Source organism: Dasypus novemcinctus, chromosome 18 (genome assembly GCF_030445035.2).
Source record: "Dasypus novemcinctus isolate mDasNov1 chromosome 18, mDasNov1.1.hap2, whole genome shotgun sequence".
Taxonomy (NCBI): Eukaryota; Metazoa; Chordata; class Mammalia; order Cingulata; family Dasypodidae; genus Dasypus; species Dasypus novemcinctus.
Window position 1 is genome coordinate 35,364,121 of NC_080690.1, and position 24,438 is coordinate 35,388,558.

The window sequence follows — 24,438 nt, forward strand, 5'->3', positions numbered from 1 at the left end:
TGCCACTCATTTGGTGTCTTTATTCATATTTGTTGACATTTCCCATGGGGAACTGTTGAGGGGAGGAGAGGGCTGTGCGGGGAGCCATGGCTTGGTTTCCCTCCATCCAGTGGAGGAAGTGTTGGGGTAGGGACATACTAACTAGAGTGAACAAAGCAACCACCGCTATGTGGGCTGAGATGCATGGAGATGCAGTGACTTCAGACAACCTGAGTCCTTTAGTCAGGATATGCAGTTTCAAAGTGGAAAAATAAAAGACTGAAATACAAGAACAAAGTGCATAAAAAAGCAAACTGCCAACGTAGGAAAGGTTCTAAGGCAGCCAGCAGCGAGCAGCCAGGTGTCTGGGGTAGCCACCTGGCCATGCCTCTATCCCACTGCCCCATGCCAGGCCAGGCTCTTGAGCTACCAGTGCCCTCTTGAGACAGTCTCTTTTGGCTCCAAGGGTGCAGAGAGCCACAGAAAGCTGTGGCGGGAGGAGAGCCGGAAGTGGGGACAGCACCAGGGCAACCCAGGGCAGGGCTGCATTGAAAATACCAAGGCATCTCTTTGGGGGTGGCTCATGAGGGCTAGTGGGATTGGAGGAAGAAGGGGCCCCTGGGATGAGTATAATCAGCACCTTTCCTTGGCGGGGGCGGACTGCTCTCCAGAATCTTAAATTACCAGGTGAGGATGAGAATGATGATTAACTACAGAGATGAAGGCAGGTCTGCCACACCCATTTAGTCCTTTCCGGTGCTCAGGGCCACGTGTGGAAGGTGGTGGCGAGGAAGGGCCTGCAGGAGCCAGGGTCAGCTCAGCAGCCCAGCCAGTCAGCTTTGATGCTTCCAACCTTCATGCTCTTCAGACTTTGGTTATCCAGCTTCAGGTAATATGGACCCTTGAAGAAGTAGCTGTAACCTAGGACCAGGAAAGAAGAGAGGCTGTGACCACCCCATCCTCAGGCATTGTTCTGGCACAGTGAAGTTTCCTTGCGTTGTTTCACTGCAATTCTGAAATAAGTTGCCTCTTTGGAAACATCTGGAAATTTCACAGGAAAATACAGATTTCTGGCTTCTTTTTAAAACAACCAGAGTATGTAACAATCCTGGGCCCATGGTCTTGCAGGGCAGCAATCAGCAGAAGCTGAGAAGCAACTGTCTCCTGTAAATGAGCCATGTGTTATCTGGTTCACCACAGACCACACCATTCCCTACTGTTGCCCCTGCCTGCTTCACTCATTTGTGTTACCTGTCTGGCCCCTACAGCCTTTGAAATTTGTAACTTCTGACATACATCATCTCATTTACTTCCTTTAAGACTTTGGATTTTACTAAGTGCTTAATAGTAGTCTATTCTTAAAGATTACCCTCAACCTAGCACCTGAATGTATACTGCTTTTTCTATTTTCTTTGACTTTTGGCCACTGGAGGTCTGGGCTGTATGCTTAGCATATGGTAGAGGCTCAAAACTTGTTTGTAAATTTAGTGGACTCCTCCTCTAAAAAGCCAAACTGGTCTCACATCCAGGTCCTTAGAGAACTCACAGAAATCTCCTCAGGAATATGGTCCTTAAACTCCAAATTTGGTCCCTTGCAGATACTGTTTATTTCATTCAGCAAGGGAAGAGGGTCAAATCGAGGTGAGTGGGGGATCTTTGCAACATCAGCAACAGAGCATGACAAAGTTTGTCCTGTTCCAAATGGAGACATCCTTCCACTAATAGGAGGCGGTTCCAAGGCCCCCCGGTGGAATCCCAAAGGGCCTGGATTCAACACCAAAATGAGTCCAGGGCTCACGGCCCATGTTCCTCGCCCTCTGCAGGCCTCTCTCCCCCTGCCCCTTCCTGGCTCCAGGCCTGGCAGCTGTGAGGGGCCTTTGTGGGTTTAACTGCCTGGAGACGGGCCCAGTGAGCAGAGGTCAGGGGTCTGGACACCTTCCCAGCAGCGGGCTGAAGGGGCTGGTTTGTTTTCCCGGGGCTGCAGCATGCCTCCCCAGCACAATGAGGGAGTGTGTGCTTGGAGGAGCTGGGCCCCGGCTGGAGCTGGGGAGTCCTAGAAAGCGGAGAGCAACATGGGCAGCTTACCACTGCCCTGCAGGTCCACCACGGCATCCAGATTATCAGGGATGGCATTCCAGGAGTCTGCAATGAGCTTGGGGAAGTCAGGATCCATTTTCTTCTTCACCTCGTTGTATCTGCAAGAGAAGGGGACATAGTGAGCCAGTCGGGCCTCTCTAAAGGCTGTCCCTCCCCCAGCCTGGCAAGGGCCCTGCTGATGACTCCTAGGTAGAGCTGGGATACCAGGCCTGGTCCTTCAGCCAACTCTGGTGGAAAGGGCACAGTGACAGGCCTGGGCTGAACCCCAACTCAGTTACTTACTAATTAAGTGACTTGGGACAATCACATAAAAAGATCTTGTAATAACAGCTAACATGTATTGAGCACTTACTACATGCCAGATAGTCTGCTGAGCACTTTGCATACACTTTCTCATTCAATCTTTACAACAATCCTATGACATAGCCACTATAATAATCCCCATTTTATAGACCTGAGGCTAAAAAAGAGCACCCAGCTTCTAAGTGGTAAGTCAAATTCAGCCCTATCTGGCTCCAGGGCTCCAAGTTACTCTCCGACCCTCAGTTCCACCAGCCGCGCAGTGGGGTTAATGGCACGGGCAGTGTCTATCCCAGGTCTAGCATTTAGGTATCTGAGAATTGTTACTTCCCTTACAAACTCTGAGCCCTGCTTCCATGTGAGGGCTCCTGGCCCATCATTCTTTTCCTGTGTGGCTGGGGCAAATTGTTGCTGCTTTGTCAGTCAAGCGGAGATGATAATCCATGTCCTGCCAAGCTCTGAAGAGACAGTCGTGGCTGGGACGGTGAGGTCCCAACACCAGCTGGTGTGTGAGTCTGAGAGGACTGTTTGTCATGGGGTGGACCAATGCCACCTCAGTCCCAGCTGCAGTTCCCAGGGCAGGCAGTCATCCCATGCCCCTCCTTTAATTCAGGTAAATCCTCTGGCCATGGCTTGGCATGTTCTTCTTCCTGGCTAGCAGTGATGCTTCTCTCTTTTTAATGTCTGAAGAACTGTCTAAATGCTGCTCTCATTTTTATTCCTTTGCTTCTCCACTTAGACTCAACCTCTCTACAGATATTGAATGAGCTCCTACAGTGTGCCTGAGGGCATCATAGGAAACAAGATAAAGCCCTGCCCTCCCTGAGCTAGTTTTCTAGACGGATCTGTGCTTGGGTCCCATCCCAGGGGCAGCCACACTTTCCTCCACCCTCCTAGCTGGCTGTCCTCTTCCCCATAGCCAGCCTCACTGCCTCCTCTGTGGACTCCAGACAACTTCCCTGTGGGTTCCCTCCCACAGGGGTCCGAGCCCTCAGCTCATCAACGCAAAACTATCTTCATTAGGCCCAGATGCATCATAAGAGTTTACTTGCAAAACCTAGCCTGCTTCCTAAATACCAGGATCACCAGACCCAATCTCTCCTGCTCAGAACCCTAGCGCTCTTATCCATGTCTTCTCCACTGACCCTTCAACCGGTGTTCCCTGGAGGTACAGTGGTGCAGAGCTATGTGCTCAGGCCTGAACTTGCCCTCATTTCTTTCTCATTCTACCCCAGAAGGTGAGGAGTGCAGGAATCAAGTCATTTTGTAGATGAGGAAACTGAGGCTCAGGGAAGTGAAGAAGCAATTTGCTTCGTAGTTTTTCTTCAGGAAGAACACAAAGAATCATGGCATCAGAGGACGTTAGCTCTGACGGGGCCCCTCTCTCCAGTCTCCTCTGTCCGCATAGTCTCCCCTGACGGTTTCCCACGTGCTGGTGTCTCCCACACTGCAGGGATGCAGTGTAGGGCAGGTGTTAAGAACAAAGACATTTGTACTCCAGCTTTTCCACTTGTGTATTCTTGAGCCAGTTACTGAAGCACTTCAGCTTTGGTTTCTACACCTGGGAAGTGGGGCTAATAACAGTACTACCTCAAATGAGAAATATGGGTAAAGTGTGTAGTCTCAGGCCTGGAAAGGAGGGCAGGCCCACTCCGAGAGAGTCGTTATCATTTTCTTCAAATCTGTTTTATTTGTTTTCCTCAATCTACTATAAGATCCATGAGGGCAGGCAGTGACTATTTCTTGACAAAGCTAAATGCCCGGCACATAGGAGGTGTTGAATCATATTTGCGGGCTTAGTGGAAGCTTCCAAAGATGGGACTGAGCACTCCCTGGCATGAGCTGCTCATCCTCCACCAGTCTAGGGTGCTCAAGCTTCTCCAACAAGGATTCTTCAGGAGCCTCTGTGGACCACACACTTGGACCAGAGTCTCAAGCTCACAACCAACCATCCTGGGCGAGATCTGCATCTTGGAAATCTGGTCCAGAGTCTCTGCTACTCAGAGCACCCTTCAGTCCTGCACCTTTTAAGGAAGACTCACTGAGCCTCCTCTGCCATATCCTCTGGCTTTGGGAGGTGGGCTTGTTGCTGGAAAGACTAGAAGGTAGATAACTGCCTGGAAACTAGCAGAGGGTCATGTGCAACAGCCTGAGCATCATGCCCACACATGGACACGTCTGTTACTGTATGCGGCATCTTAGAGTGCCTTGGAAGGTGATCATACAAGCCCTCCCAGAATGAGGATTCAGATGCTGGGATTTTAGGATTATCTGATTCAAGATTCTGTGACTGTGACTCTCAGACTCGGAGATTTGGAGTGCCTCGGATGTGGGCAGGCCATTTATAGGATGTGCCGCTCCTGGAGTGTTCCGGAGCCTGGGGGTGGAAAGTCTGCTTTGTGGCTTCCTAGCCGGCTCTTTTCTCCCTGAGGCTTAAGATAGCAATCAGCTTAAGTGGCTAAGTGTCTTAGCAGTATGTCTGGAATTCCACGCTGACAGAGGCAGGCCTGGGACAAAAACAGCTTCTGAAAAGTGGGGTGGGGGGGGAGCCTGGGAAGGAGGCAGCATTATTTCTGAGGTGAGGTCACAGGAAAAGGCCTGAGGGAGTGTCCTGTAAGTACTTCCTCTTTCAGATGCTGAGGCAGCCACAGAAGGCAAATGGGGACACTAGGAGAGCCAGGTTTGAAGGCACCTCTGATAGCTTTTCTGCATCCACCACCCCTTCCCCAGGGAACAAATGACCCTGAGGGGGCACTGAGTTAGAAGATAGGAGATGCAGCTGTAATCCTGGTGTGATGACCAGCATATTGCCCTGTTTTAGACAAGTTATTTAACTTCTTCGGGTCTCAGTTTTCTCATCTGGAAAAATGTGAAAAATTACTATCCAAGTGAAAAATTACTATCCAACTCCTGTGGTTTGCACTGCCGCTCACTGACCATTCCTGGATATGGGGTTCTCTGAACCCTTAGCCTTGACCATGGCCTCTCAGAACTTGACCTTCTCCTTAGATGGTTTGGAATAGAGAGCTACCTGCTTCCAAATGCCACCCCCCCCCACCCCAGCTGGTGTGCGATCATGGTCACTGGGCTTGTTGCAGAGGTGCCAGAGGGTGCCTACTGCTTCCAACTGGCCTGACTGGACACTGGTGCCTCTGGGCTGCTGTAGCTCTCTCTCAGTCTTCTTCATATTTTGCTCTCTGCAATCCCTGTCTCAACGCCCCATTGCTTGGGTCCCTATCATCTCAGGTGCAGTACTGTATAGCAAAGGAAGAATATGTTTTTTGGGAACCAAAGTGTGCAGGTTTGAATCCCAACCTGGCTATGTGGACTTTAAGCTTGTTAGTTAACCTCTCTGAGCCCAAGTTTTTTCATCTGAAACTGGAATACTATTCCTATTAATAATACCCACTTCATAGAGCACTTGCAATTGTGTCTGGCAAATAGTGTCAGTAGTAGCAGCTATTACCTTTATTTTGATTACCCCATTCTTGAATGAGTCACCCCAAAATATAAGACTCAGACCAGATATACCTCTGCTCTCTTCCTCAAAACAGTTCTGAGAAGGGAGAGAAGTTCTGACCGAAATTATCCCAGCAACGCGCACAAGGACAGTTCATTCTTTGGTGACTTCTCAGAGGGGTTGCAGCCCTGGCAGGTTGGAGTCAGAGATGGGGACATCCATGCCCCCCAACCTCCAAACTTTGCCTAGGAGGTGTGAGGCTGCAGCATGGCTTTCCTGTCTATCTCTGCACAGCTGGTTGTTCTGCTAGCCCGTCCACCACCCTCCCTTACCTCCAGAACTTGTCTCCAGCAAAGATGTATGTCTTCTTGTTCTTGCTCCAGTTAAAGGCAGCATCTACTTTTTGGACATCAGGGGGCAGCCCCAGGCTGGTCAGCGGCTTGGGGTACCCTCGCTCCAGGGTGCTGGCTGAATAAACCCAGTACTGATTCCCTGTGGTGGAAGCAAGGGGTGAATTGGTGATGGGCATTGAAATCCCCCAGGCCAACTTGTTCCTCCCATTATCTGTCTGCCAGTGGCCCCCCTGAGGCCATTCTCCACAGGGACATGGGTTCTTGCTGACTTCTGCACATATTTGGGGAACTGGGTTCAGTGCCCAGATCCGGGCCTCCCCCATGCAGTTTTACAAGTTGGTTCCAGGAGGTGCCTGGCCAGGGAGGAATGAGGGATGAGATCCAGCCCAAGCTCTGCTCCCCAACCCACACACTCTGGGTGCCATGACTGCCAGGAAGAGGCACTTTTTCTAATTTGCACAAGGTGCCCTGTAGGCTAGCAGCTCCCCTGGACAGGACCCATGATCACCATGGGATGGAGGAGATGGGGAGCTGGCTGGGGGGGGACAGTGTGTACCTACAGCCTTGGTTGAGCCTTCAGCTCCCCCGGGAGACCTTCCCTGTGCCCCCACCTCAGACCAGGTAGAGACCCCCTCAGTCCTCGCTCATCAGAGCGCTTCCTGCCCTCCCCCATGACGGCCGAGCTGTCTGTCTCTCTACTAGTTCGTCAGCGCCATCAGGCTGGGGCTATATGCTCAGTGCCCGCAAAGCCTGGCATGTGGCGGGGCTGAAATAAATGCTGAATAGCAGGGTTTCCCACATTTCACCATCTGCCCACCACACTGGTGATTTTTACCATATTTGGATACTGCTTGTATTATTATTTATTTAATATTTTGCTTTCAATAAATTCATTTGAAACCTTTAAAAATACATTGATTTTAAAATTTTTAAATGTAAACAAATAAAATTTTAAAAATTGTAACTAAAACCGTTGCTTGCGAAGGGCTTTAGCATTAGAGAAGTATTAGAATCACGCAAGCGCTAAACTGAGATTTTTTTTTTTCCTAGGCAGGGAATCAGAAGGAGTGAAAAAGAACTGAAAAAGGAAATGAAATGTTCAACATGTGCATTGGTGTTATTTGATGCTGAGTTTCTGAACCAGTCTTGCGGATCAGTCTATGCTTTGGGAAACAGTGTTTGAACAAATGAAGCCAGAAAGGACAGGAAGCATCCATAGGTGCAGAGGAAAATGGTTTGGGAAGGGAAGCGGGCCTGGGCCCACGGGAGCCCCAGCACAGAGCCCCTCAGAGCCCAGGTCAGGAGCGGGACCCTTCCCACTCACCTGCAAAGAACACAGACTTCTCCTCCTGCGAGTCCTCGTACACAGCATCGATCTTGTCTGGAAGCTCAGACCAGAATGTGGCCACTAGCAGAGGCCCTGAGGGCTTGTCACGTGGCGTCACTGTCCGCCAAATGAACCTGGAGGCGGGGAAGGGACACAGGAAACCCCACTTCAGTCACTCTGCAGCTCTACCCAGATGTGCCTCCCCAAGCCCATCCAGAAACACCCTAGGGAACATTCCCCAGGAGTAGGAAGCAAAATCAAAGGAAGGTTGGAGAACGACTGCAGAAAAGGCAGAGCCATCCTCTGCAGGGTGCCAGGGCACAGAAGCAACCTCCTTCTTCCCACTTCACCTCCTCCTGGAAGCCCTCCCTGACTACTTCTGTCCATACTGTGCTCTCCATCCTCTGAGCCTCTCAAAATCATCAACATTAAGAGTATGCAATAGTTTGGTTTTGTTTTTTGAAATATGTTTTTTCTTTTCTACTATATTAGAAACTGCTTGGGCATATTTCTAATGTAGGAGAAAATCATTTCCTAAATTGAAATGGAATGGATTCATACACTTTGGCAAGAGTAAGAGCTATTATTTATTGAGGGCCTACGAATGCCAAGGCTTTGTATTATTTAATTCCCGCATTACTAGATAATATACACTCTTGGTGGTCTACTCAGCATTCAGTTCCACCATCATCCTTTCTCACGGAACTCCCAAATTTAGGATCCGTCCTTCCCTCTGGTAACCCCAACGCCCATTGTAGGAGGAGATCCTGATTAGTCTGAGCCACTGGCACTCAAAGTGTAGTCTGTGGGCCAGCAGCATCAGCACCGTCTGGGAACTTAAAAATGCAAATTCCCAGGTCCTACTCAACATCCACAGGAGAAGACTCTCCGGGGCTAGTGCCTGGCAATCTGTTTTAACAAGGCTTCCAGATGATTCTAATGCACGCCTTAGTTTAAAACCACTTGTCTAAGCCAATCAGAGCTTAGCATTCCCCAGCAGCTGTTATTGATTCAGTGTTTGTCATATGATTTATGTTGGCACAATGAGATAGAAGATAGACTTTTATTTTACATCTGGCTGAAATCCTTCCCCCTTCTCTCCTGGACTTCTGACCACGCAAGAGCAATTTCTCTCCACTGTTTAAACTAGTTTGAGTTGGGTTTTCTATTACTTGTAGCCAAAACATCATGATACAGAAAGTCATCAAGATCTTTGTGTATCAACTGAGGCTCAGAGAAGTTACAGCATTACCAGTATTCAAACCAAGATTTGACCAGAAAGTCTGAGCTTAACCATCCTGTAGTATGCTCTTCTTGTTCCCAGGACCTAGCATCAATATACGCACACTGTTCATCCTTCAGTATTTACTCATGAATTTTTCAAATCCATTAAACACACATCAACTTTCTTTTGAAAGAGAGTGTTGTGTGACTGGCCGAGCTCTGGGTCTTTCCCAGATGCACCCTCTAAGCTCTGCATGTGTGGTCAGGGCTTCCCTAGTAAGAAGTGCTCCAGGTCACTGTCAGTTTAGAAAATTCGAAAAACTCCTGGCTTTACTATCAGTGACACTGCCAGAGAGTAGGGCTCCCTGACTTACCCCCTCCCCATCCCTGTACAGAGCAGCTGCTGGGTAGCATGGATAGTTATTGCTACACATCCTGGCTTGAGCATTCAAGGCCTGATGGTACCTCACTTCTCACTGCACCTGAGCCTCATCTCTGCATTCTTGCTGGCTCCCCTACTCGCCTACAAAATCAGCAAAGGGCAGGGTCTCTGTACCCCAGAGCAGAGGAGACCCTTCCCAGGTTCATGGAAAAGACCTTCCAGCCTCATCAAGATCTCTGTTTCTGTCAAAGCCAGGAACTTTCACATGTCTTTGCCTCTGCTCTTGCAGTTCCTCTGTCTCAAACCCTGTCCCAACGTATCTCCCCACTGCAATCCACCAAAGTCCTGCTTCTCCTTTAAAGACTTAGCTCAAACGCTGCTTGATCTGTGATGCCTTCCTTGACTCAATGGTCAACAATTAATAATTCCTTCATATGTCCTCACAGAAGTATTTTTGCTAAGGCCTCTGTCACCACATTTCTTTCATTCTGCCATGAGCTCACTATGTCTGCTTCCCAAACCAGAGTGGGGGTGATCAAACTTTAAAGTGCATTAGAATCATCTGGAGAATTTCCTAAAATGCAGATCCCAGGGACCCATACCCAGAGATTCCAATCAGAGGACTGGGAGTGGGGGAAGAAATTGTAATTATACCACTCACCTTCCAGGTGGGTCTGGTGTAGGTGGCTTATAGACACTTTTTGAGAAACAATGATCTGCCTCCAGACCCTTGTTGATAGCAATAGCTAATATGATTGAACATCACTCTGTATCAGGCAATGTTCTAAGAACTAACCTCACCTAATTCTCACAACAGCCCTATAAGATAGGTTTGAGTATTCATCACATTTAGAGGTGAGGAAATTGTGACACAAAGGAAATAAATAAATAACTTGCCTATGGTCATCATGCAACTAACAAGTAGGTCCAGGATTGGGTCAAATGATCTCACTCCATAGCTTATGCTCTTAACTACTGCACTCTACAAACAGAGAGATGGATATATGGATGGATAATGGGCGGATGGATGAGGGATGGATGGATGATTTATGGATGGGTGAAAGTCCCAGATACTGCATACCATTCTCCAGGACTAGCTGTATTGTTATTCAAGGTGGGTGGGGCAGGAGGGTGAGTCTCATCTCTTGGTCAACTGAGTGGTCACCATCTTTCTCCACCTGTAGTTACTAGCTCCCCATATCTGTAGCAATTTGACCATTTGATGTCAAAGTCATTCCAGGAAAAGTCTCTGATAGACTGGATTATTGATTCCAATTCTTCACTCCATCCCTATTTTAGAATTAGACATCCATGTGCATTGCCATGTGACTTTGAAGTAATGACCCTCAGAGTAGACATTTGGCTTGGCCATGTGATTGGCTTCAGCCACTGGAATATTAGACCTGATGTGAGTGGAGGTTTTCAATGTTCTTACGTGGTTTGACTTGGGCTTTTGCACTTCTGCCATCTACACTATATAGCCACTAGCCCAAGAGAGTGACATGCAGATGAGACTTGGACCCAAATTGCACCTTGAAGCTGAGATGCCCTCGTAGATCCACAGATTATGAGGGAAAAAAATAAATGCTTGTTGTTCTAAGACACTAGGATTTGGAGGTTGTTGGATATGTGGCAAAAACCGTCTAATTCAAGGCATTCTGAGAAGCTGCAGTGGGGTCATCAGCAAAGGTTGAGGGCACAGGGATAATGGGTAAGGGGCAGAGGACAGAGGCAAGGAGGACAGGAAATGAGCTCCCACACTCACCGGTCCTTGAAGAAAAAGATCTCTCCACGGATCTGAGAGATGCCATCAAAGACGATGTCTTGTTTGCAGATCTCGGGAGTGACGGGTCCCAGTGTGGGGGTGGGGCCAGTACCAGTGTCAATGTCGGGGGAGGCCCCTGGGAGAGGACATCTGACCTCAGACTCTCTCCAGCTCCAGGAGATCTCCCCACCAGGCTGGGCACCCAGGGCTGCCCACCCAACCTGCTAAGGTTCAGAAAACTTGTATTCTGGCCCAAGCATTAACACAGGTAAGACAGGGAAAAAGTGCCTGGACGTGGGAAGAGGAGAGTGAGGAGAAGCCAGGACCCCATGGCCTCCAGCACTGTATAAAACACCCACATCACCCAAGCCTTTCCCCTCTATATCCCTGGAAGATGAGTGTCAGAGGAGAAAACTGAGGCCCACACAGGCTGAGTGACTTGCCCAAGGATCCAAACCCAAAGCTCAGATTCCTGAGCCCCTAGGAGAGTTGGAGCAGTTAGGGGGCCTACCAGGGGTGTGGCACTTTCTTGAGGATTAATTCCTTTACCCCCCACAATAAACAGCCACATTTTAGAGCTGAGGAAACTGAATCTGGAGAGATGAAGTCTTGCTCAATCCCTTGTGGTGGTCGTGGGGGAGGCAGCACTCAAGCCTGGGGCCTCTAGCTCCAATTTCTGCTTCTTTCCCAAGTCCAATGATCCCCGAGCTTCAGACACCACTTTCTCTATTTTGACCTGGTCCAGCTTCCACCAATATTATTATGTATCTCACTTTTTTAATGGACTTACTTTTTTTTTGAAGTACTGGGGCTGGGGTTTAAACCCAGGACCTCATATGTGGGAAGCCGGCACTCAAACATGGAGCCACATTGGCGTCCCTACGTTGGTTTTTCCATTTGTTTTGCTTGGTTTTTTTTTTTCTTTTTTTCAGGAGGCGCTGGGAACCAAACCCAGGAGTTCCCATGTGGGAGGCGGGCACTCAACCCCTCGAGCCACATCCGCTCCCTAGACTTATTTTTAAACTCTAGCCTCACTGTAAACCTTAATGACACATGGTATTAGTTATATAGTTATTACACATGGCAATAAAGGCATAATTATGAAAACTAGGAACTTTCACCTGCGTAGCATTAAAATCAGGTGTGTGATCAGGAGTGGTCATCCTACATGCTGGGAGAATTTCCCCCCAACCTTGCTAACTCTCCTGGATTCCAGACCCAACTGGGTCACTTTAAACCTGTGTGACCTTGGGCCAGAAAGTTTCCCAGACCTCAATTTCCTCCCCTAGGAAAAGGCGCTCCCCTTTCTGCTCTGCCTGCTTCCCAGCATGGCTCTGGAGGGCCAAGAAGGACACGGACTCACATTGTTTGGAAAGGAAAGGAGCTGTCATCCGAAGGCCCCCTGGCCAGGTCAACACGCCCACCTCCTGGATTGATGGGACCTTCCCAGTTCCCACTCTCTGAGCCTCCGCCCCAGGCTGCCTCCCCAGACCCCTGCCCAGAGCCCCCAAGCTGAAGCTTACCATAGAGCTCTTGAATGCCCTTGATGTCGTCCTGGGATAGGCGGAAGTTCTTGGTGTAGGTGTAAATGGGTGCCATTAGAGCGCCAGGGTCCTCCGAGTGCTCCAGCCCCAACGCGTGGCCAAACTCGTGGGCTGCCACAAGGAACAGGCTATACCCTGTGGGCCGCCGGGAGGTGGGGAGAAAGATGGGAGAGAGCAGAGAGTCAGGACCTGGCCCCAGAGTGGGGCTGAGAGCCTGCAAGGAGCATATATTGATTTTTCCTTCTCCCGGGAATTCTGGGGTTAATGGACTGTGACGACTGCTTCCAAGCAGGGTCAGCCAAAGTCCCCTTTGTACTTTCCAGGGCAGGTTTCATGTGTGCTCTAGAGGAGGACAAGTAGCACCTGCAAATCCTCCATGTAAGCCCCATTTGTTAAAATCCATGCTTCCTGGCTTTTGGTGTTTCTCTATAAAGTCAAAGGACAAAACCTGCTATATAGAGTCCCCAAAGAGGCAAGAGAGTGGGGATAGGCTGGCCCTCTGGGACCACCATTTCTGCTCCGGGGAAAGCAGTGAAAAGCAACCCCACCTAGAGCATCCACCCGGGGTAAGCCCAGGTGGGGAGCAAACACTATGTCACACCCCATCACCAGGTGAGGCGCACCAGCTCTGCAGCCTCACGCTGTTCAGGCTGGTGGAGAATCCCAGCTTAGGCAGAAGGCCTGGTGAACGCAGGTAAAACCAGGATATGCCTCGGCACAGCATCTCACAGGCCATGAAAACTCCTTTGGCCAGCCCCATCAGGTGGCATTCTGTCAGTTCCATCTCATTATGAGTAAAAAGAATAAAAGAAGCATAGAAGGGAGGAGGCCAATCTAATTCTGGCAGACGCTGGAATAGCCCGCCTCACCTGCCACCTGGGGCCACTGGAGAGCTTTGAGCCGAATAACCCTAGGTCCTCCCTGCAGAATTAATGGGTGTGAGGCCCCAAGCCGCCCCGCTCATTGCACTGACCATGCAGTACTGTCACAGGCTTCCTTTTGGGACATTGTCACTGTCTCCCACCAGCCTGTGAGTCCAGGAGGTCAGAGAGCTGGTGCAGTCAGCTGTATCCTCAACAGCCAGGGCTGACAAGGACCAGCTGTTTCAGGACTTGGCGAGGATGGTACCGATGGGGCAGGGAGAGGGCTCTGGGCTCCCCTGTGCTGCGTGGAAAGGGGAGCTCACCCCCACTAGTGGGCTTGTAGCAAGGGTAAGGCCACTTCTTTCTCCTTCTCTTCTGCCCCTGGGGGCCATGCTCCCTGCTACATTTTGAAGGGAAGGGAAGGGTCCAAAATGCCACTGCTTTCCCACCTGGTGTGCAGAGGGCCTGACCAAGGGCCTCACTGGAGTGGGTCTTTCTCTTGGAGAATCATCTATCTGGGGCTGGGTAATCATTTTTGGGTCAAACAGTTGTGCCTGGAAGAGTGGAGGTGGAAGGGTTGGGGGGTGCCTTGTTTGGGAAGAGCCTATATCTTCAGGGGGCTGGTTTCCACCCAGGAAGGGGGAGCAGGATGTGGATGAGGGGTCTTCTTTCTAAGCTGGTGTGTCTGCCCAGGGGGGCGGGTTCTTAGCGAGGAACCTGTCTCCTAAGGGAAAAGCAGGGTCTCTGCCTGGGCGGGCGGGTCGAGGGGATTTGGGCAGTGTCCCTGGCAGGGAGGGCCAGGACCTCCCCCAGGGTGGTGGGCTGGGCAGCAATACCTAGGCTTGTCAGGACCGTCTCTCTGCCCAGGTAACTGGGCTTGGGATGTCTGTGGCTGGGTAGGTGGGGGCAGAACTCCCTGCCGGGGCTTGTACCTTGGTCCGGGCAGAAGCCCCACTTCCGGTCCTCGTCGTAGCTGGCCGTGGTCCCGCACCACATTTTCCCGTCGCCGCGGCCCGCGCTGGTGCAGCTCTCGTGCTTCTTGCCCAGGAATGTGAAAGGGAAGACACAGGGGGCACCTTCCGAGTTCCCGCCGATAGTCGACATGGCTGTGGGGTGAGGGCCATGGGTCAGGGGACAGCGAGGGGCCCTGGGCCAATGCCAGGGAACGACAACAGGACAAGTCCCTCCCGCTGAGCATCGCTCAGTCCCGGCCTCCGTGCCAAGGGCTTTATTCACATCCAACCTCCCCCATAACGACCCTGTGCAGTGGGGACGGAGATTATCCCCAGTTCACGGATGAGGAAACTGGAGCTCAAAAAGAGGCTACTGCTAGGAAGTGTCAGAGCTGGGATTCAAACCCAGCCAGATTCCAGAACTATAATTAATTAGCTTCCCAAGTACAAGGGCGGAGGGTCCAGCAGCAAAGGGAGCTGGGCAGGGTTGACAGTGCCAACGTCCTCCCCTGGGTGGAGAGCTCCTACAGGCAGCACCCTGCAGGGACCACACTCTGAGTCTCCTGCTTAAAGCAGGCACTGAATAAATAGAGGGCAGGGGGGAGGGAAGGAGGAAAGGAGGGAGGGAGGAAGGAGAGAAGGAGGGAGGGAAGGAAGGTTTTTTAATAAAAACCTGAGACTTACAGATACAGACCAGAACAGAGAAGGCAGGGGCAGAGAGAGTGCAGGGTCCAAGGGAGGTCTAGAGATTCTGCTGTCAGGGAGGCCGGGCTCAGGTGGGGAGGGCCCTGGGTGGACCTGACACTCGGGCACTGCCAGTGCGGCTGAACTGGTGGCTGACACCGGGCCGTCTGCTCCGATTCCATCGCCCACGCCCCACCAGCCGTAAGTGTCCTCACTAGCCTCCCTGTCCTGGGGACAGGAGCAGGGCAGGGGGAGGGTCTCTGTGCCTTTCCTATTGGCAGGCAGGGTGCTGGGGGCAGTAGCGACACCCACCGGTCTCAGGGCAGAAGCCGTATTTCTTGTCGCGGTCAAAGTCCTCGGTGGTGCTGCACCAGCGGTAGCCGTCAGTGCGCCCCTCGGTGGTGCAGCTGTTGTAGGAGGTGCCCTGGAAGCGGAACGGGAACTTGCAGGGCTGTCCGTCGGCGTTGCCACCCATGGTGAACAGGGCTGGGGGCGGGAGAGAGGGGAGGGCGTGTAAGAGAGAGACCTTCCCCCCCCACAGCGGGCAGCGGGCGCCTGCGGGGAGTGGAGCTGGCTGGCCGCCCACCTGCTGGGTCGCACCAGCGAAGACGGAGTGTGGTCAACGTTCTAGAAACGGTCTATGCTGGTCAGTAAGGAGCTGCTTCTCTGAGCTCCTGGAGAGCAGCACTGCCTCCTGGCCACCCGGATCCCTCCCCAGGACGCCTCTGGGCATCCAGTGACACTGTGGGCGACACACAGCAGGCACCTCAGGGACCCCGCGCCAGCCCAAGGTCAGTGCCCACACCACGCGATCACTAAATACATCGTCCATGGTTCGCAGGACGGGGAGAGTCTCTCTGTTGGCTAGCTAGGGAAACTGAGGCTCTGTGACAGCTGGTTCATGAACTGCTCATGGTCATCTTGAGGGAAGAACTGGATAAAGTTTGTGGCTGCAAACTACAAAATGCCTTAATCTCAATCTCTTGTTTGCTCAGTGTCACTCACACACACACACACACACACACACACGCAGAAATCTCCCCCTCCTTTCAACTCCAGGCCCTTTCCTGGATGGCCCTGCTGTGGTCCCTGCAGGGGGGAGAGGAGGAGAAGGGGAGCGAGAGAGGGGAATGCGTCTTTGGGAACTTTTTAATGCACACTCCAAGCTCCTACTCTGACCTTCCCAAGGCAGGAGCCATGACCGAGGAGTTCAGGGCAGAGAGTGGGATCTGGAGTCTGGCCTGGCCTGCCACTGGCTCCCCCATCCCAGGTCCCCTCATCCACCCCAAAGCTACAAAATGGTGCGTCTATGGAACTGCCAACTAGCAAAACCACAAGCGCGTAACAAGGACCATCTGCGCACAGCAGGGCCAGCGGTGACCTCACCAGCCCCCGTTAACTCCACCATGGCCAGAGCGGAGCCCAGTGCCCGGCCCTCCACCTCGGGACTCAGGGCTCAGGACTCAGGGCCCCCGATCCTCGCTGCTCCCCTATCTCCAGCCAAAAGACCTCCTCCTGCAATGCCAGAAACAATGGGATGAAGGGAAGAGGCACAATGGAGGCCGAGGCCTCACTGGCCTCGGAGTGGGGTCCGGCAAAGTGTTAACTGGGACTGAGTCCAGTCCCCGCCTCTGGCCTCCTGTCAGCTGCATGTCTACCTCCCAGGAAGCTTCAATCTCCCCCTCAGATCTTGACCCCAACAAGGAAGGCGAGAAGCACGCCCTGATGCAGCAGTCAGCACTGACGCAGAGTCAGGAGGGACTGAGTAACGAGGACCTCTGCCCTTAGTCCCCACACACGTGCATGTTGTATGTACTTGTGCCTGGCTAAAGACCAAGTAAACGCTGGCTCGTGTCCAATGCAGGGAAAAACCTTCCCCAAACTTATGAATTACGGTCAGTTTCTACTTCTATTTATTAAGGCAGTCTGTTTCAGGCAGAAGGGTTGACATGTGTAAGGGTTAACTGCCCCTGGATCCCTCCTGGGAAATGCAAGATACATAAAATATTTTTATTTTGAAAATTCTGACTTGTTTAATAGCCAGTGGCTGGGACTCTGACTTTATATAAGGCTTAGTGTTGGTAACAAAAGTGTAAGCAGGAACGCAATTAATTAGCTATTTGTATCTTTCCTTCTTCCAGTCAGAGAGATTCACACACATTTAAATAACCAGAAAGAAGAAGGCATGCAGAGGACTAACGAGTCTTTATGGGATGAAAGAAATATTTGGACTTTTAAAAAAGTTCTTCTACTGTTTTTCCAAATTTTCTGAGCCCTCAACCTCTAGGGTTGTCAAATAGGATGGCTTGCTGAGTATGAACTTATACATACTCCCTCTTTCCAATTTATGATTATGAAGCGTGCCAAGGATATTTTTTAGAAAAGGATTGAGTATTTATGCCAATACTCTCACCCCTGTTTTAACACTCCCCCATATGACTTCAAATTTCATGCCTCAAGCACTGAGAAGCACACAAACACACGAACATTGAATCGAGCCCACCGTCTTTGCCAAGATACAGAGAAAACAGAAACCAGGAGAGGCAGACTGAGCAGCCCCTGTGCCCAGGCATGCACACACACACACACACACACTCACATATGCTCATACACTATACTCACACTCACATTCACATGCTCACACTCACCACACACACCCCACAATGACACACTTTCCCACACACACACCCTCACTCACCAGCAGGGTCGGCACGAGCGCCAGGCAGAAGCCGTGGCTGAAATTGCGGGGTTGGAGTCCCCAGGCCAGGTTGGGTGCCGACCCCGTGTCTGAGCCCTGACACCCAAGCCCGCTGCAGCCTTCCGACCCTCGGCAGCCATTCCTCAAGCCCTGGCCCCCTGATCCCGGCTGGAGCAGAGAGAGTGGTTCTTGGGAGAAATGCTGGGCATTTAATAGTTCTAAGTCCCTTCCAAGGTATGTAAGAAACTAGTAATTAGCCCATCAAATGTGTGATCTCACAAATATTATTGCTAATGGTGAAATTTAAAAAACAGTGAACTGATTCAAAGAAGTGAAAATAATTGTGCAAGCAAGAGGGTCGCGGCAAGGGTTCGAATTGGGCGGTAAGGGCTTGACTCAGGAAGGGTGCCAGGCCTGGGGAGGCACGGGGGCGGGAAGCCAGGAGGTGGGTAGGCACTCACCTTCGTGGGGACAGAAGCCGTACTTGCCGTCAGCGTCAAAGTTGTAGGTGGTGGAGCACCAGAAGAAGCCATCACTGCGGCCCAGGTCAGTGCAGCTGGTGTACTCCTTGCCGTTGAAGAGGAAGGGGAACTTGCAGTACTCCCCATCGGCGTTCCCGTACTTCACGCGGACCACTGCGGGGTGATGCAGAGGGTGGAGGGGGGGTGTCTCCAGGTCTTTCTTTGGAGACCAGGGTTCTGACTCATCCCAGCATGTGAGCCTCTCCTCCTCCCACCTCCTAGGTCCCATCAGAGCAGAGAGGGGCGCCCAGGGTTGCCAGGGAAACCGTAGCCCTTGCTGCTAGGTGACAGGAATGCACGCAGAAGAGGCTTGGGGGCAGGCAGATGGTCCTTTTCTTACCTTGCCCTTCTCCGAGGGTCCACAGCTCATCGTCGTCAAAGTGGGAGTCTCCCCCAATGCCAGCACCCGGGGCAAAGGCATGAGCCAGGAGCCCGTCCTTGCCATCAAAGGGGTACCCGTCCCCATGCTCTGAAACACACAACGGGTCTCAGCTTCTAACTGCCCCGGTTAGAAGTCTTTTAGCTCCTCTAGCATCTGTCCCCTTGGGGTTACCCAGGCCTGGAGACAGAAGAAGCAGTCAGTTGCTGACACAACTGTTACCATCCTCATGGCCCCCAGTGTCCCTACCACCTACCTGCAAGGTCTACACTGCCACCAACACCCATTCTACCTACTCACATTGCCACCTCATCATACTGTCACTAACATCCACACCACCACCCCTCAAGCCTACTTTGCCACCTGACTCCACACCACCCACTCCTGTGTCTGCAAGGTGCCCTGTGCCTGTGCCATTTACCCATTTCTCTAGACTGCTCACACTGTCTCTACCACTTACCTTCAGGCCCATACGACCACCTATGTCCACACCACCCTACATGTCAGCCTTGACCCAGGTCCCATTCCACTTTCCCTCATGTCTTCACTGCCCCACTGTATCTAACCCACTCTCATAGCCACCATTCCTCAGTGTCGATCAGTGTTATCCAATGGAGTGTTCGATAACAAGGGAAATGTTCTCTGTCTGTGCCATCCAACTGGACAGCCAGTAGCCTCACGAGGCTACTGAGCCCTTCAAATGTGGCTAGTGACTGAGGATGTGAATTTAAAATTTTGTTGAACCAATCAATTTAATTCTAAACTTAAATAGTCATAATTGCTTCATGGCTGCCACATTGGAAGGTACAGGTAGACCAATTACTTGAAGATCTGCATTGCCTCCGGGGCTGCCATCTGCCCTGACATCCACACAACTCCCCAGGGTCTATCCCATGTTTTCACGTCTAGCTGCGGTGCCTCCCCCATCTAGACCACCTCCACCTGCCACTCTGCTATCTGAGCTGCCCTCAGTAGCCATAATGCCCCCCGATGGTCCATATTGCCCTTTGATGTCTTGCTGGCCTCTCTTTTGCCTACCCCAGCGGCCAAAGTTGATCATGATGTCAGCCTCTCCATCGTGGATGCGAGAAAACCGCAGCGGTGTCACTTTGCTCCAGGCTTGGAAGGCACGAGCGAAAGCATCATCCACTATCTCAGGGTCCAGATCAGGTGTGTAGCCAATGATTCTGGAAGTGGCAGAAATGCTCATGAATATGTGCATACCTAAATGTGCAAGCGTGAGTGTGCCTATGTAGAGTATGCACAAGTTTGAGAGTGTGCAAGTAATATGGATGCATGCATGCAAGCAAGTACGCATGGGTGTACATGATTGTGTGTGAATGTGTATACTTGTGTGCAAGTGTGTGTGTGCACACGCAGGCGTGCATGCATGGGGGTGCGTATGCATGTGCGGGCATGGGTGTGCATGCCAAGCAGAGCGGACTGCGGAAACAGCCCCATCCCCGCCCCTGAATGTCTTGAGGTCCCATGGAGTCCCAGACGAACCAGCATTCTCAAGCCCTAGTCTGGGAGGCTCATCCCTCACTCCTGGCTGGCGGGGGCACCCAGAGTGTATGATGGGACGCAGGGCCGAGAGCTCACCCTTGGAAGCCAGCATCATACAGAGCAGAGCTCCCAGCCGGGGATTGTCTCCCAAGCCCAATTAGCAACCAGTCACTGGGTTCCATCTACCCCCTCCCCACTGACTTCATCTAATAGTGATGATGATGATGATGACGACGTTGATGGCGACTAACATTTACAGTCCTCTTGTTATATGTCAGACACTGAGAAAAGCCCTTTCTAGTGAGCTAGCTTAGTTCCCCAACAACCCTAAGATGAAAGTTGTTTGGCCCATTTTGTGGCTGGAAAAGCCAAAGCTCCCTCCAAGCACTGAAAAGTCAGTCACCAAATGCCACCGAGCTAGTAAATGTGGGACTGTCCCAAGAGAGTTCCTAAGAACGCTGGCTGGGAGCCTTTATGATGCCCAGCCTTACAAAAGTACCTCGTGGGTCCCCCCTAACGCGGGGAGAAGAAAAGACACCTGTAAGAGATCTGGTTCTTGTCCCACTTGGGCTTGCGGGGGAAGAGGTTGTAGTTGGCCACATCGGGGTTGCCGCAGCGCGGCTTCCGCATCGTCTCGATGGTCGCCAGGTCAAGGTTGCCCGTCTGGGGCAGCCCGAAGAACTTCTGCATCTTCTTCAGCGCATCCTTCAGCACAAACAGGTTGCAGTTGTCCTTGGGGCAGCCATAGTAGGTGTTCAGGTATTTCTAGAAGATACGAATACCCAGAGGTGGGCAGCCACGTTAGGACGGCATAGCATGGGCCATGGCATGCTGCAGGAAACAGCCCCAACCCAGCCCTGCAGCCCAGACAGGAGGAAGTCCAGGGGTGGCGGGTGGGGGAAGTCAGGAGCATTCCAAAACCAGCTGTCACCCTCCAGCTGCGAGACGTAACAGCCCATCTATAGGGAGCATGACCACTGTGTGTTAGGGGTTTACCATATGCCCAGGCACTGAAGTCAGCACGTCTTAAGTCATGTAATGCCCGCATAATGTAAATATTACTATCCCCATCATCTGGAAGAAGAAACTAATGCACAGAGAGGTTAAGAAACTTGCCTAAGATCACACAGCTCACAAATGGCAGAGCTGGATTTGGGCCCAAGCAACGGGGGTTCCAGGGCCCATGCTCAGAACTGTGGTACTCCACTGTGTTTTATCTCCATCACCTCATTCAACCCACCCAACAGTCAGCAACGCGGGGATTATTTTCCTCCCTTTTCTTGCAAGGACAGGCAACTGCTGTGTGCACGGGCTCTGGCAGCAGAGAACTGGATTCAAGTCCTAGGGCTGCCATTTGCAAAAAGAAAATGGTCCTGTGCAGCTGGCTGTGCCCAAACAGAGACCCAAACCAAACAGGCCCCTGAAGAGAGGTTCAGGGACCAGCCAACTCATTTATTCAGCAAATATTTGACTTTAAAATTAATTTTATTTGAAAATTTCTAAAATTTACCAGGATTCTATACCCCCCAAGCAACATCCCCCTTCCCCCACCCCTGGTAATCTCTTGTCTACTCTCTATCACTATGGATTTGCTATTTCAGAGTATTTCTTATGAATGAACTCATTCAGCATTTGTCCTTATGTACCTTTGTTTTTTCTAGTACAATGTTTTCAAGGCCCAGTATGTAACAGTGCCTTTTTGACTACTATGAGTGAGTCCCAGGCTAGCGCTGGAATACGTTGCTGAACAAGACAGGTAATATTTCTGGTCTCTAGGGTTCAAGTCACAGTGTGGGGAGGCTGATAAGGACCACAAATATATGCAAAATTAAGTACATTTTAACTGTGGTGGAATGGTGAAGAGCCAGGAGACCTTATGATTCCCCCCGGTGTTTAGAGAATGGCAAGTTAATAAAATGAGGGAAAATGAAGGGCGTGATAATTATAATACTAATAATATTGCTACTACTGATAATATAGCGATGGCTAATGCTCATTGAGGGTTTAGCAAGCGCCAGGAACTGCCTCAGTGCTGGAGACAACCTCTCTTTTAAGGTTGAGATAGGCACCATTATTATTCCCAGTTTGCAGATGAAGAAACAGACTCAGAGAAGTTTAATCCCTTGCCCCAGCCCACCAGGCGGGCTGGGTGGCGCACACTGGGAACTGAAGCCAGACGGTCTGAGACCAGCGCCCACCTTCTTAAGCAGCCCACTGCACTGCCTCTGGGCAACATATACCTCCACGTGCTGCAGAAGGTGTGGGGACCCAGGTAGCTTGGTCATTTCTCCAAAGCGCCACCCCCACCACCAACCAAAAGCCACACCATACTGGGGCCAGCTCTAGGCCCTTGAAAAATGCAGCTCCCGAAGAGTATGAGCCTTCTCCCAATCTAGCTCTGCACATGGGGCAGAGGCCTGGATGCAGGAACTGGGCGAGAGATGTCACTACCTAAAAGAAAGCTCCCAGGGTGACCAGAGGGCAAGGCTGGGCACCCAGCTGGATGACAGAGAAGGGTTTGCTCGGGTGGCGGAAGCGGTAAAGGGGCAGGCGTGCTTTGGGCTGGAAGGAGCCTTCCACCTGGAGAGGCTCCAGGACCGGGCAGAGGTGCTTAGAGGGTCAAAAGGGAGGGCGCTACGCCCCAGCCTGGTTTAGGCGACACTGCGGCTGGAGTGCCCCGCGAGCCAGGCAGACTCACGCTGCAAAAACAAAAAACAAAAACAACAAAACCCAGCATCTGAGCCGCTCAGAGGCAGGCCAGGAGGGAGGGCTCGCTGGCTGCTCTCCCACCCCAGTGTGCTCGGTCGGCCCCGCCCCCACTCTCCTGCGCCTGATCCTCCCTGCTTCCAGCCAGTTCTCTTTTCCTGTCCTCTAACCTTTCCGAGAAGTTCGAGGAAACTTTCCGAAGCCCAGAGGTGCAACCCTTGACCCTCCTGGACAACTTCTCTATCGAGCCAGGCGAACAAGATGCGCTCCCTGCTGCCTTCCTGCCCCAATTGTTTGCCAAACAGTCCCCTCAAGCTGTTGTCCTGGGCCCCTCTCCAAATACGCACCAAAGGTTTACCAGATGTCGGCCAGGCATCGCCTTGCCCAGAGCTCCCCTCTTTATGCCTGCCAGGGGATGTGTGCCAAAGAACCTCTTGCAAAAGTCCTTCAGGGGCACAAAAGCTCCTCCCCCATTTGCAAAAGAGACCCCTTTAGCTGTTTGCCAAAGGCCCTGTCAGCCACCTCCCCAGATGTGTCCGAAAGTTGTTTATTAAGCCCGCCCCACTTGCCAATGCTCCCAGATATTTGACTGTGTCCCAGTTATTTGTAAAAGGGGCCCTTTCCAGCAATTTGCCAAAGCACCCACACACCACACCACTTTGTTTCTTGCCCCCCTCCCCGTGTCCCAAAGGTTGCCAAGTTGTTTACCAAAGGCCAACTCCACTTCCCAAAGTAGGCCCCCAATTGCAAGAGATCTCTGTCAGCATGCAGAGATCTGTTTACTCTAGACTCTCCTCACTCCGTGGGCCCAACGGCGCCCCCCCCATCCTCCGCCTCAGAAGTCTGTTTAAACTTGGCTCGCTGAGGCCAATGGAGCAACTCACCACAGCCAACTCTATGCTCGATTTGGGGGTGTCGTCGCCAGGGAACTTGATGATGGGAGAGGGCGCGGCGGCGGCGCGTCCCAACAGGCAGCCCAGGACGCACAGCGCCCACAGGGGACCGGCGAGCCCGGCCACTCGCGCCTCCATCATTGCGCTCCCGGGCCCCGCACGTCGCCCGGGGGTCGCTGGCTCGGTGCGTGCGGCCGCTTCGCCGCCTGGCTGGCACCGGCTCCGGCTCCGCCGCGCAGCTCCGCGCTCCGAGGGCCCGCTCGGCTCCGCTCGGCCCGGCTCAGTGGCGCACGGACCGGCCCCCGCGCCCCAGCCCGCGCCGCCGGCGCTGGCGCTCGCCGCTCCAGGCAATCTCTTTGTATGTTTAAAGCCCCAGATGCGCAGCCTCCAGCCGCCGCCGGAGGAAGTCTGGACTCTGCGGAAACAACGGAGGGCGGCCGCCAGATGTGGCCGGCCGCGCTGGGAGGGGGCTGGCAGCCCATGGTGGGGGCGGGGGGCGCTTTCGGGCCCGCCCCCTCCGTCCCCTCTCCCCGCCCCCCTCCTCCTTTTCTCCACCTCTTTTCCCCGCTGCCAGCTTCCCCAGGCCTCCAAGTCCATCATCGGTTCGCGCCCTAGCTATACCCGTCCCCTCCGCCTCCCCACCTCTATCCCCCCCAAAAATCTGGGTGCACAGGGGACAGCTACGCGGAAACATCCAGCGCGACAGCTCTAGCCTTTGACGTCCTGAGGTTGGAGAGCAGTGGTTCTTGGGGGGACCCTGTGGGCCAGGACACCCCGCACTCCACGTGGGCGCCGGGTCAGGGA

At 52.2% G+C, this 24,438-nt stretch overlaps 1 protein-coding gene across 1 annotated transcript; it reads right to left on the reverse strand.

The window, feature by feature from the left end:
- On the reverse strand, window positions 1-24,052 carry MMP2 (matrix metallopeptidase 2). The gene is made up of 13 exons (XM_004455054.5): window positions 23,626-24,052; window positions 20,574-20,800; window positions 19,568-19,716; window positions 18,491-18,619; window positions 18,091-18,264; window positions 15,244-15,417; window positions 14,227-14,400; window positions 12,411-12,566; window positions 10,888-11,023; window positions 7,514-7,650; window positions 6,169-6,328; window positions 2,065-2,174; window positions 1-900 (listed from the first exon to the last, which is right to left on the reverse strand). Exons 1-13 carry the CDS (start codon window positions 23,773-23,775, stop codon window positions 797-799), a joined length of 1,980 nt encoding a protein of 659 aa, XP_004455111.1. The 5' UTR covers window positions 23,776-24,052; the 3' UTR covers window positions 1-796.
- Between the last annotated feature and the right edge of the window lie 386 nt (window positions 24,053-24,438).